Source organism: Microplitis demolitor, chromosome 10 (genome assembly GCF_026212275.2).
Source record: "Microplitis demolitor isolate Queensland-Clemson2020A chromosome 10, iyMicDemo2.1a, whole genome shotgun sequence".
In the NCBI taxonomy this organism is placed as follows: domain Eukaryota; kingdom Metazoa; phylum Arthropoda; class Insecta; order Hymenoptera; family Braconidae; genus Microplitis; species Microplitis demolitor.
In genome coordinates this window covers 3,380,043-3,392,735 of record NC_068554.1, presented here as the reverse complement: position 1 = coordinate 3,392,735, position 12,693 = coordinate 3,380,043, and the positions used below count along the sequence as shown (strand labels likewise).

The window sequence follows — 12,693 nt, the reverse complement described above, 5'->3', positions numbered from 1 at the left end:
CATATGAATTATTATTATTATCCTATTGTGTCAATACATTCACTCATCCCTATCCTCATCCTCGTCCTCATCCTCATCTTTTATATTTATTTGATTTTTTTTGTTTGCTAGATCATTGTAAATATTTGAATACATTTTTTTCTGGAGCGAAGTACTTACGATTATTTATTACTTGAGTTACTGCAATATTGTACAGAATAGTATTCTCAATGTTGCACAATTTCAAGACCAATTGATACAATAGCGTGAAAATTTTATGTATTCGTCAATACTCGAGATCTAGTTTTTGTTATATCATTTATGGGAAATAACCCAATTATTTATGTTTTATTTTATTAATAAAATTTTTTAAAAGTTATAAATATTTTAATTATAATTACTCACTGTAGAAAAAAAAATTATTTGACAGTTTAATTAATTAATTAATTTGAATAATGAAATTCAAAAAATGCGCGCACTTATTTTTAAATTATTTAAATATGGATTTTTAATTTTTATTCCGCTTACATTTTATTTATTGATTCAAAAATTTATAAATTGCTAATTATCAGCTACATTTATACTCATTAAATGAAACTATTTTTTTTTTGTTTAAAATTAATGGGCCAGTTTTACATAACACTTACGAGTGGAAAAAAAAGTTAAGAGCTTCCTTGAATTATTTGCTCGATTAAATACGATTGAGATAAAAAAAAACATGACATATATAAATGAAATTTAAAATTAAAATATATTTATTTGAACGGATTTAATTTAAAAAAATTTAATTATTGTACATCTAAGTTAATTATTTTATTTATAAAGGCACAATATTCCTGAATAAGCACAGGCATTTCGCATTTAACAATTTATTTTCACAGCGTGTTGCGAAAAATGCGTGATTAGATTTTTTTGGTTGAGTCTCTTTGGCTTAAAAGTTAAATTAAATTAAAAAATAATAATTAGATAACAATAGTAAATGTATCAATGCAGAAAGTTTTTCATGAAAAATAAAAGAACAAATAAATTACAAGTCAATGTCTTCTTCATGAGCTTTCGGAGCTTTTATCTCATCAGTATCTTTAATCTCATTGTCCTCTTCTTTAATAGTCGCGTGAACTTGTGCCACTTCGACTGGCTGCGGTACAGCCGGTTCTATCGATCCGTCGTCCTCGACGACTTCAAAACCAATGGTGGCGCCTATCTTTTGAGTTGCTTGTTTAAATGAGTCTGACAATATTACCTGCAATTATTTATTTACAAATCATACTTAATTGCAAAAAAATTGGGATTGAATTCAAAGTCATTACGGATTTTATTTAAATTCACATTCACTCTGAATCGGATCATCCACTTCACATTTACTCCGCTATTTTTTTATAGTACAATAATTTATTACCTGAACAACATTTATACACATCGATGTTAAAGCTAGACCAAACACTAAGTAGACTATTGAACACATCATGTAAATAGGATGCTGTAAACATAAATAAATTCATTAATAATAAACTAATTAATAAATAAACAATATTACTTAATTAATACAGTTTTAAAAATTAAAAATACAATCCTGCGTCAGCAATTTTTATCTTACCATCTGATTCCAGCGTGAAAAAAAATGCAAAATGAGCAAATTAAAATTTAATTATGCAAAAAACTAACTAAACATCGTACGAGCATTGTTCAAGTACACCAACGATGTAAAATTAAAATAACACTAATTATAAAATATGAAAACATAAATTTATTTACATTACCTTCGGTACGTAGTCACCGAAGCCAATTGTGCTCATTGATATAAAAACAAAGTAGAAGCTTTCAAAAAAGCCCCATTTTTCCCATATATTGTACGCAGTTGCTCCGACAAATATGTAAGCTATTAATATAGTGATAGCAACGGAAATAGGTAAATTAAATTCGTCGTTGATAGCAAAGTTTGACAGCTCAGGTGTAGCTGGAGTGCCAGGTTGGATGGGAACATTTGCGTCAACGTTAAGAACTGTTTGTTGTTTACGCATCTCGGCAAGTTCGTCGGGAGTCATTTGGGACGGACGTCTGAATGTCGCGAAGTCGTAAACCAGTTGAACGCCTTTCATTACTTCCTGACAATTTAAATAAATTTATAAAGTAATAATGTTAATTTTATTGTAAATTATTAAATTATGGTTATTACTTGAACGGGAGCAGTTTTTCGTACTCTTCTACAACTTCCTGTGTAATAAACTCTCCTTACAAAAGCCCAGAGGAATTTAATCCCTCTTGTAAATAATTTGCCAAAGTCCGCGAGTATGATAAGGAACATCGGGATGCCAAAAATCGCGTAAATTATAGTGATAGCTCGGCCTGTTGTCGTACTGGGTGATATATGACCATATCCTGAATTTTAAAAAATAATTATTACTATTATTATTATTAATTACATAGATATTGAGGATAAGTTTTAATTTATTACTGGATAACTATTGATGTTAAGGCCTTACATATTTATATGTTTAGCAGCGCCAAAAAATTTTTTTTTAGTAGGGATACCAATAGGAATTTATTCTTATTACTTTGTATTGTTATCCTAACTAAAAAATTTTTTTAACACATTTTTGGTGCCGCTAGTATGTAATCTAGTATAGGACACGTCTCACCAATTGTGGTGATAACAGTGAGACAATAAACAACGGCATTGAGAAAGCTCCAACTTTTTTGCCCGCTGTATGTGTGGACCCCAGCTTCATGAGCGACATGTAGCTGTTCTTCAAATTCCATTAGCTTCTTTCTCGCCATACTCTTCCAATCGTCTTCCCGCATATTGTGACTGTAACTCCAGAGACTGTCAAGAAAATCCCGCTTAACCCGTTTGACTCCACACTTGTAGAACGTTTCGAAAGCTCCTTCAGTAAAACGGAAGATAAAAGCTCCGAGCCCGCAGTAGATAATCATCAATATTAACTGGACAATACATTTATTTCTGCTCTTGCGGATGTAGTAAACTTCCCGAGGATTTTGATAAACGAAAGCACGAAATTCGGCTTTTATATCTGACAGAAGTCGTATAAATTCTAGTAGCTTTGATCGGGATTTCGGAAGCACTTTCTCAGATTCAATAAATATTTGCTTTTCTTTTTCAGGTTCAGCGACAATCTCAGCTGGTTTATCATCTCTTTTTCTAAAGCAAAACCATGACCATAATCCTGAAATACGTTTTCTAATACCCGTTTCTTCAACTTGTTCATCTTTATTGCGTACTTTTTTTTTCTTACGTTTCCTCAACGCAGCTTCAATTTTCGGATTTACATAGTCATCAATCTCGACATCAAGAATTCCCAATTCTCTTCTCTCATAATAATCTTTCTCTGCTTTCTTAAAGTCTTCAATAAGACTATCGCTACTCAACGGTATAATTTGTTTGCCAACAAGTGCCAGTGTTCCCGAATAGACAACCGGTATTTCATCAGCACATTCCGTCTCTTTACTATGTTTATCTTTATTATCATTATCTTTATCTTTATCTTTATCTTTCCGCGCTCGTCGAGATTTACGTTTTCTCTCTTCAAAATCACTTTTACTAGACCTGTCATCCTCAGCAAGACTCGAGTCACTCGATCTCCGTCGTTCTTTTGAACGTTTGTTTCTTCGTCGAGACGGTGCTTTATCTCCATGTGACGACGACGATGATGACGATTTGATCCGCCTACTCGATTCTGGTCTATTTTCGTTCAAAGTATTAGTAGCAGTAGCAGCAGCAGCAACAACAGTACTCTCTGCTGGATGATTCTCATCAATAAGTTCCTTCTCTGATTGTGTCAAGTCTTTCTTATTATTATCATCAACTTTAAGCTCTATTAGATTTTCACTTTTGTCTGAAACTTGTATGTTTGTTTGCTTCTTAGTATCAACAACATTCACTGTTTGTTCTTTATTTATTGACGAAGGACTTGGCGAGTGTGAAGACTTAAATCTTCTATCAACAAATAATTCTTCCATTTTCTCAGTATCCTCGACCATTTGTTCCATTCGTGCTCTTGCTTCCAATATTTGTTTATCTTCTTCATCATTATCACCATTAATTTCTTTGGCTGCTGCTATTGCTGCTGCTACCATTGCTCGTGAGGGCTCTGGAGTTTTATCACGTTTTCTAGCAGCAGCTTTACGACGTCTGTGCACTGTATAACTGTCCTCCATGTTGATAACGATGCTCGTTACGATGTACAAAAGACAAGACTGAAGAAGACGAAAATAAAGCTCGAGCTCCCACCACCACCGCTACCACGATCAACGACACGACCACCACCAGTCGCAAGTGCACCCGCACTTATTTAGTTTTTAAAAATCAACGAGATGACATCCAACCACATTCAACAGTATATTAAAGTATCTTTAACATTCCTTAGAAAATTTATAAATACGCATCATTATCACTCAAGAATACGTTATTTAATATATCATTCATTTGTCACATACCAGTCTTAAATACTAAATATCACATTTAGAACAGGTCAACGGCTAAAATTACAATGAATTTTGTCTATTTCAGATCTTCATATTTCCTTAACTTTATTTTTTTCTTCATCTTTATCTTCTTACATAAGCTGTCATATTCCCGAAATAGGACGCGTGGGATCTTTGCATTCGCGCCGCGAAAAAAATTCGAAGGAAATTAAATTTAAAAAAAAACAAAATAAAATAAATAATAGAACGCGTTTCACAAGGAAACATATCTTTTAAAATATATAAATATAAATTTATAAAATTAAAAAAAACTTTTCTTGAATTAAAATCTCTCGCTACATAAACTGTGCTCGCTTTTTAGTACTTAAAAATAATCAGTACTCACCAATGGTCGTGTAAATGGTACCAGCATAAAACATGGCATTCCAGAAGGTCCATATTTTGTCATTTTCATTCATCAATCCGTACTTGTAGTGTTCTTTCAACTTTGACTCATAGTCCATCAGTTGATTGGCCGCTTTACCTCGCCACCTTTCTGGTTGATCAAACAAATCTTTATCTTCACAGTATTCTCTGATAACCCGAACTGTTTCATTCCTGTCTTTTCTAATATCCCGTAAAATTTGTTCCTCATTATGACCCTCGATGTAGACGAATATGAAAGCTCCGGCGATGCTATAAAGCAGCACAACCACGAAGAGGAAGATGTGAGTAAACCAGCGTTTACTCCACGAGCTCACCTTAAATGGTAATTTATATATTTATATCTTCTAACAATTAATTATTTATAAAATATATATTACCTTTTCGTACAACCAGAATGCGCATTTCTCACCAAGACTCAAACCAGACTTTGTAAAGTCTTTTATTCCCCTAAATTGTGCGAAGACAAATTCACTGGCTTTATTGACATAGACGACATTTGGCTGACCGGATACTGGAGTTATGGGTATCGGAGTTTGTCCGTATGGTGTTGCCATATATCCAGTAGGGGTTTGAGCATAGTGACCAAATTGTCCGGGCATAGGCAATTTTATTTTAGGCCGAACCGGGAATTTTCTATTTTTCGGTGAATCAGACATCGTTTATTCAAATCACGATTTTTTATTTCAATATAGAATTCTACGTAACTAATCTCATCTGAAAATATATATAAAAATTAATAGTTTTATTTAAATATTTAATGAGTAATAAAAGTACTTACTGCGTGGAAAGGTAATTATTGTCTAATTTGAACAGCTAAGGGATTAATAATTAGGGTTGTTTTTACATCGATTTAATAATTTTGAATAAAAACCAGATCGACTTGGTGCCGCGGCGACGTCGCGACATCGACTGAACACAAATGTTGACCCCGTGTCTTTTTGAATCTCACCCGCTTTCCTTTTGCGTCTGCGCCTTTTTTTTTACTTTCTTATGCACACATATATACGTCTATTTTCTTCTTAATGTAAATAAATATAAATATATCAAAAATACTTTATAACTCCAATGATTGTTTTTTAAACAATAATCAAATTATATTTAAATATTTAAAATTCAAAAACTTTCAAACTCAAAAAATCTCCGCCTTAAATTTCAAAAAATTTTTCTCAAATAATTCTAAGTACCAAAAAAAAAAAAAGAACGTATTCTTAGAAACCAAAATTAAAATTTTTCGCGCGCACTTTAAAATGCGCGCGCTTTATTTGAAAAGTAGTTTCCAGCAGTCGGAGTAGATGTCGCTTACATCAGACTCCGCCGTCCGCGCCACAGAGGGAGTAAAGAAAGACAAGAGAAGGAACCGTGGAGGTACGGATCGACCTTGACGGTTACTGTTGTCTATAGTCACGGAAAGGTGCTCTCTGTTCCACTCTTCTTTGCTGTTTCTCTTCCACTCAGTTCTCGATCGCTCTCTCTATTCCGCGTGATAAAAAAAAGCGAGCCTGCTGCTGGCTGATGCGAGTGGGCTTGTGTGGTGAGTGCGAGGGAGTGAGTGCGAGGAGAAGAGTTTTAGAGTCAGACAGTCGTATCGGTTTTGTGTATTCTCTATCCCGGGAACAGAACGTAGCATAGCGTTGCCGTCAAGGCGTGCTTGTTCTCAGTTTAGCTAAACTACAACGTCCATTGTGTTATCCTTGTTGCGTGTAATGGCCGCCAACGGGTTTGTTGACGCCGCTACTCTTTGCGTTCTACAACAGCTCGTTGTTGCTCGATGATGTCGCGCATCGAGCGCCTCTGAGAAGGATCGATTGAGACACTTGATCGGCTAAACATTGTGATTATTTTTTTTTCGCGCCCCCCCGAGTGTGTGACCACGACGCCTGACCTGGACTTTACCATTTATCTACATATATATATATCCATATTTATTTCATATCTACATAATATAATATATATCTATATATCTGTATATAATTATATACCAGCGAGTTTTTTTTTCATGCCGTCAAGACAAGTTCCTGAAGAGTGAACCCCAGGAGTCGGGAGACAAGACTCGAGTCGCTAACAGTCAGCACTACTTGGTCGACATGAACTCTGCGAGCTGGCAACGCTCTGTTCTGACAAGTGTGTCGCCCTGACGGAGCACATCATCATCACGAGGAAAATATTTTGTTAGTTAACGAAAAGAAACCGGAAAGTCCTTGAATAATTACCAGAGTTTTACACCATTGACCTTTGGTCACCGCGTCCTTCTTTCTCTGACCTCTTTTTTTCGTCTAACCCTTCTGCTCCGTTACGAACAAGAGCTGTCTCACGGCCGGTAGTTGTATATATTTTAAATATTTAAAAAAGTTAAGTTAAGACGTCAGTACAGTGGGTTCTATTGCTGGAACAATTGAAAATCATTATTTATTTAGTATAAATATTACGATAATTGTTTAAAATATCTCCCGCGCACTTGCCGCTGCCGTTATGGCAACTCGCCGATCATCCGGGTGCATTAAACTGGACATTGAAGTGTACTGACAATAAAAAGTGAGTATCCGTGACTGATAATCCATACGATCATAGTAGAGTAATTATTTAGTAAAGTAGTTTGCTTGTTTTATGTCACACTGTGACCAAATTACATCTTTGTTGCTGTAATTTAAAAAAATTTTTTTTTACTGGATACCGTGAGGTCGCGCCCCGCTCGCGCATACAATAAAGCCGACTTCGATATCCACCTCGCGGCATCCTGGCGGCATGACTTTTGATCAGGGGAGGGGGGGAAGTCTACTGACCACACTGGCTACCACATATATAATATATATTTGTATATAAATTTAAAAATATCACTTACTAACATAGAGTATCGTTCAAAAAAAAGAATAATAAATAAAACTAAATCGTGTAATTGTTTGATTAAATTCCTCTTCAGCAGTAGCAGTTGAAAGTATCCTCCAGTATCAAGCGGCATCACACATCAGATTATATCTTGATTTGTTATAACGGATGTCCATTGATTGCGCAGGGTCATAAGCAGCGCATCAATGGCCCTAGAGTCAAATGGTAACAACGTGGTATGGTTGAGTACAACCCATCCTGATCAAATACAGCAGGTATGCCGCCCGCCGCGCGACAAACGTATAACAAAAAAATCGCTGGGGTATTTGTGCTAATCGTGAATAACTTTGCTATGGGCTTCCTTTGTTTTATTATGATTTAATATCTTAAGTAAATAATAATAATAAATAAATAAATGAATTTTTAAATTATTCTACAGCACATTGTTATCAAAGACGAAACACTGCAAATTGATGATAGCGAAGATCAACACCAGCAGCATCGGTTCCAACGTGATTTGATTAAAATCCCAAATCAATCGAGTCAACAAGTTGAGCAACCAGTCAAGTGTTCCATGTTTACTCAAACGGAGCAGACCAATAGTTTTACTCAAACAGAACAAAGTAACTCTAGTTATACGGACCAACGTCAGGTGATAATCATTAATTTATATGTCTTGTTGGGAATTATTTGATGTTAATTATTAATAAACTATTTAAATTATACCGCAGCCTCAATTAGCAAACATGTTTGATCCACAACAAATTCAGCAGCAGCAAGCTGCTCAGAGTCAGCAGTCACAGCAGCAGCAGACGCAGCAGATGTACGTGACGGAGAAGAAAGAAGACAAGTCTCAGCAGCAGACAACAGCAGACAATTTTCCGTTTTATTACAATGTCAATATGGTGCAGAAACTACAGACCAATGCGGTTAGCACTATAAGTGCAATAACCACCGATGATAAAGGCTGTTATCGTTTTGACGTTCAGCCAGTCGCTGGTTACAATTCGCTTCTAAATCAAATGAGTATAGCCGCTGCTGCAACCAATGCTACTTTCAAATGTGATTTATGTGGACTAGTTTTTGGGCACATGAGTCTGCTTACTCACCACAAGAGGATCCACAATACAACACCAAGTAGTCTTCAGCAACCACAGCAAGTTGTAGTCCAGACTCCTACTACTGTCACGGTTGCGACCACACCTGAGCGCCCTTACACTTGTGATGTATGTGGCGCTTGTTTTGCGTTACCTGGTGAATTAAAAAGCCACAAAACGAACATGCATCAGAAACCCAAGGTACAGGCATGTGAAGAGTGTGGGAGTGAAGATCCTTGTGAGCATAATCCTACTAAAGTTAAAAAGAGTAAGTTTTTCTTTTTTACTTGTATTTTAGATAATTAATTTATTTATCTATTGAAGAAATTTTAATGCTGGATTTTTTTATATTTATTCTTAATTAGCAATCAAACCTGGACATCATCCTGTCAAACGACGAGGAGTGACCAGTGTTACCAAGTGCCACAAATGCAACGGAACGGGAATTATTTTTATCGGTAGGTCTATTTAAATAATTTACTCAGTGGAAGCTGGAATTTAAAATTTAAAAAATAAATAAATAAATGAAATTTCCTTGAAAAATAAATTTTAATTATTACGTAATTGGTGATCAAAGAATAATTGTTAAGTTTAAATGACAAGGAAAGTATCATTTTTTTTTTTTTAATTATAATTCACGCTTCCACCTTTCCATCATATTGTCATTTCATTGCTGTCATATGATCATACATCGGTGGTGTATGATAGGTAAAGATGAAGAAAAACTTGATTCTGGAATCAGTTCTCTTGCGAAGTGTGGCGTCTGCAAGGCAACAGGCCACATCACCATCGGAAGTAAGTCGGAATAATAAAATCACAACCAAAGATAATAAAACAAGTCAGAAAATAATTAAAAAAAAAACGATGTGTATATTTATGAGTTACACGAAAAAAGTATCTTTGGTTATTCTTCTAGATGGTGACAGTTCTGATTTTCTGTATTTAATTTTATTCATATTGTGAATTAATTTTTTTTTTTTTTTATTTTTATTAATTGCATGTTTCTGTAGTTGAAAATAATTAATTGCGACACATTAAACGTACTAGTAATAATAATAATGATAACAAAAATATAATTGTTTAATAATTAGCGAAGAAGGAAGAACTGTCGGCATCTAAACCTAAGGACGATTTTACGGAATGAAATCTCCCCTAAGGGACAGTTTTATAAATTTCCGAATCATCATCACAATCAATGACGCATTTAATAATAATAATAATAATAATCAGTGTCACGTATTCATTTTTACTTATTATTTAATTATTTTTCTAATTTAGAAAAAAAGATTTTTTATTTATTATTTTTTTGCTTAGTCGAGATACGGGCCAAAAAAATACATCATGAGACCTTCGGAAATAATTACACAGCTACAAATCCTTTTTTTTTATTTATAATAATAATTGATATTAATTATTATTATTATCTTATCGTACGAAAGTCTCATGTGTTCACGGTGATAAAATGTATTTGTAGAACTGGCCCTTCGAGGAAAACTAATGCTCCCGTCCCATTTATAATTTCAGGCGGCAAGCAAAATCAGAACCAGCCGGAGAAGCCATTTCATTGTAATGTTTGCGATGGAACATTTTCACGCTATTCGTCGCTTTGGTCCCACAAGAGACTTCATTCTGGAGACAAGCCATTTAAATGCGAAGTCTGTAATCTTGCCTTTGCTAAGGGTACGTATTAATAATAATAATTTATTTATTTACTGTAGATGAAAAATTTGAAATAAATAATTTTTAATTATTAACAGCGGCATATTTGAAAAATCATGGACGTGTTCATACTGGCGAAAAGCCATTTAAGTGTAGCGTATGTGGTATGCAATTTTCTCAGAGTCCTCACTTGAAGAATCATGAGAGAATTCATTCGGGCGAGCGTCCGTATCAGTGTGAAGTGTGTGAAAAAACATTTGCAAGACACTCAACACTCTGGAACCATCGGAGAATTCATACTGGTGAAAAACCGTATCGCTGTAATACGTGTGGTTCAGCTTTCAATCAGGCGACGCACTTGAAAAATCACGCAAAGGTTCACACTGGAGAAAAACCTCACAGGTAAATTTTAATTTTAAATTTAAAATATCTGCTGAGATATTGAATAACAAAAAAATATAATTTATTAATTTTATAGATGTGATATTTGTGAGATTGGATTTTCTGATCGTTTTGCTTTGAAACGTCATCGGGCCATTCACGAAAAGTACGGACAGACCGCACGAAATCAGAACGCTAACAATGCGAGTAACACGCAGCAGCCAAACACGAGTAATCAACAGCAACAACAGCAGCAGCAACAGCAGCAACAACAGCAACAGCAGCAGCAGCAGCAACAACAGCAGCAGCAGCAGCCCCAACAAGCTCAACAGGGGCAACAACTTGTTGTGGTGAATGCCACCACGCCAGTGACTGTTAGTCAAGGCCAGGGACAGACAGTAATGCTTGATGAAGTTTATAAATGTCAAGTGGCCTTCCCGGAGCCTAAATGATTTGATACTTGAAGGACTCCTGCTAAAATTTGTGCTGAGCCGAATGAGGTTATTGCTTCTTCATATAATTTTAATACAGTATAACTAAAAAAAGTAACAAGTGAAATAATAATAAATTAAAATGTTTTATCATTGTCATTAATCAGAGGTGTATGTGCAGCGCATTTTTATATGAACAATTTACAATAGCGATGCCGTTCATCTTGGGAAATAAATAATAAATAAATAAATAAAATAAAATATTTTAATTAATTGATAAGACATAAGCCAATCGACGTTGTAAGCTTTATAAATAATAATAATAATAATAATGATAATTAATTATTAATAAATAATATGAAAGAATTGTACGTGATAGGTCGTGGTTACGGTGACTTGGATAGCATGAGCCGGATAATTTTTTTCTTCAGTGCATAATACATTTTTTTTTGTCATTTATTATTTATTAAATAGATTTGATAAATTAATTTTTCATTAAATATCTTAGAGTAAGAAGTTGATGAAAAAATAATTGAAAAAAAAAAAATGAATAAAAATTATGTGAGCAAATCGATTACTAATTTTAAACCACATAAATAATTTACGAGGCTCACATCCGTCCAGTCATCCGTGATTGTAAACTAGGGTTGTAACATTTTAGTTACAAAAAATATTTAAAAACAAGTAAAGTAGAAAAAAAATGAATTTAAATGGTGAATTTAATAGCAAGTTGAAAGCTGCAATAACAATGATGCGAGTAAGCGATTGGCGGACATCTGTTTTATAATTTTAAGATCAAATAGTATATTAAAAAAAAAGAAAAAAAAAAACTAAAAAATATCAGTTATATTAAAACAACTTTAATGATAGTTTCTAATAGATAATAGATAATTAGGATAATTATACATACATGTAACTTTAATTATTAATTATTTTTGTCTCGTTAAATTTATTTGTATGAGTTAGTTTAATTAACATAAGATGCTAATGACATTTTTTTTCCGGTTTATGATTTTTTTTTTTTTTTTTTTCTAACAAAATCAAAGTATGTCTTCATAATATTTTTAATAATATATATATTTAATATATATAAACAATACGTGGGAGATAATTGTGCAGCTTTTTTTTCATGGTAATAAATTTCGAGCCTGACTAACTGGAAAAAAAAAAAGTTATAAATTTTTTAAAATTAATATTAAATATAATTAATAATAAAAATAAACAAAATGGTTCAATGATTATACGCTTTTTGTACGGATTTTTTAATGATTCGTGACTGGACAGGGTGTAGTGGTCATGAGGTTTCATAAATAAAAAAAAAAAAGTAATAAGAAACACCAGAATGCACCTGTTCTTAAATAATATAACTCTTATAACTTTGCTCGTTTCATTAATAACACTTGATGTACTCGCTTAATTATTTTATTTTAAATTTATAAACGTATGAAAAGAAG

At 33.6% G+C, this 12,693-nt stretch overlaps 2 protein-coding genes across 5 annotated transcripts; one reads left to right on the top strand and one right to left on the bottom strand.

Moving 5' to 3' along the window:
* Positions 1 to 762: 762 nt before the first annotated feature.
* Positions 763 to 4,168, bottom strand: LOC103569940 (uncharacterized). Its single transcript, XM_008547498.1, has 5 exons — positions 2,619 to 4,168; positions 2,156 to 2,358; positions 1,740 to 2,084; positions 1,379 to 1,459; positions 763 to 1,222 (listed from the first exon to the last, which is right to left on the bottom strand). The coding sequence occupies exons 1-5, from the start codon at positions 4,153 to 4,155 to the stop codon at positions 1,007 to 1,009; spliced, it is 2,382 nt and encodes a 793-aa protein (XP_008545720.1). The 5' UTR covers positions 4,156 to 4,168; the 3' UTR covers positions 763 to 1,006.
* Positions 4,169 to 6,249: 2,081 nt separating this feature from the next.
* LOC103569941 (zinc finger protein 665) lies at positions 6,250 to 12,480 on the top strand. 4 transcript variants are annotated; one of them, XM_008547500.2, is made up of 9 exons: positions 6,250 to 7,380; positions 7,859 to 7,946; positions 8,111 to 8,323; positions 8,403 to 9,036; positions 9,134 to 9,226; positions 9,477 to 9,563; positions 10,293 to 10,448; positions 10,526 to 10,829; positions 10,906 to 12,480. In XM_008547500.2, exons 2-9 carry the CDS (start codon positions 7,878 to 7,880, stop codon positions 11,258 to 11,260), a joined length of 1,911 nt encoding a protein of 636 aa, XP_008545722.1. In that variant the 5' UTR covers positions 6,250 to 7,380; positions 7,859 to 7,877; the 3' UTR covers positions 11,261 to 12,480. The 4 variants fall into 4 exon arrangements, with proteins under 4 accessions (XP_008545722.1, XP_008545721.1, XP_008545724.1 ...); XM_008547499.2 differs by having other exon boundaries at positions 7,766 to 7,946; XM_008547502.2 differs by lacking the exon at positions 7,859 to 7,946.
* Positions 12,481 to 12,693: the final 213 nt, after the last annotated feature.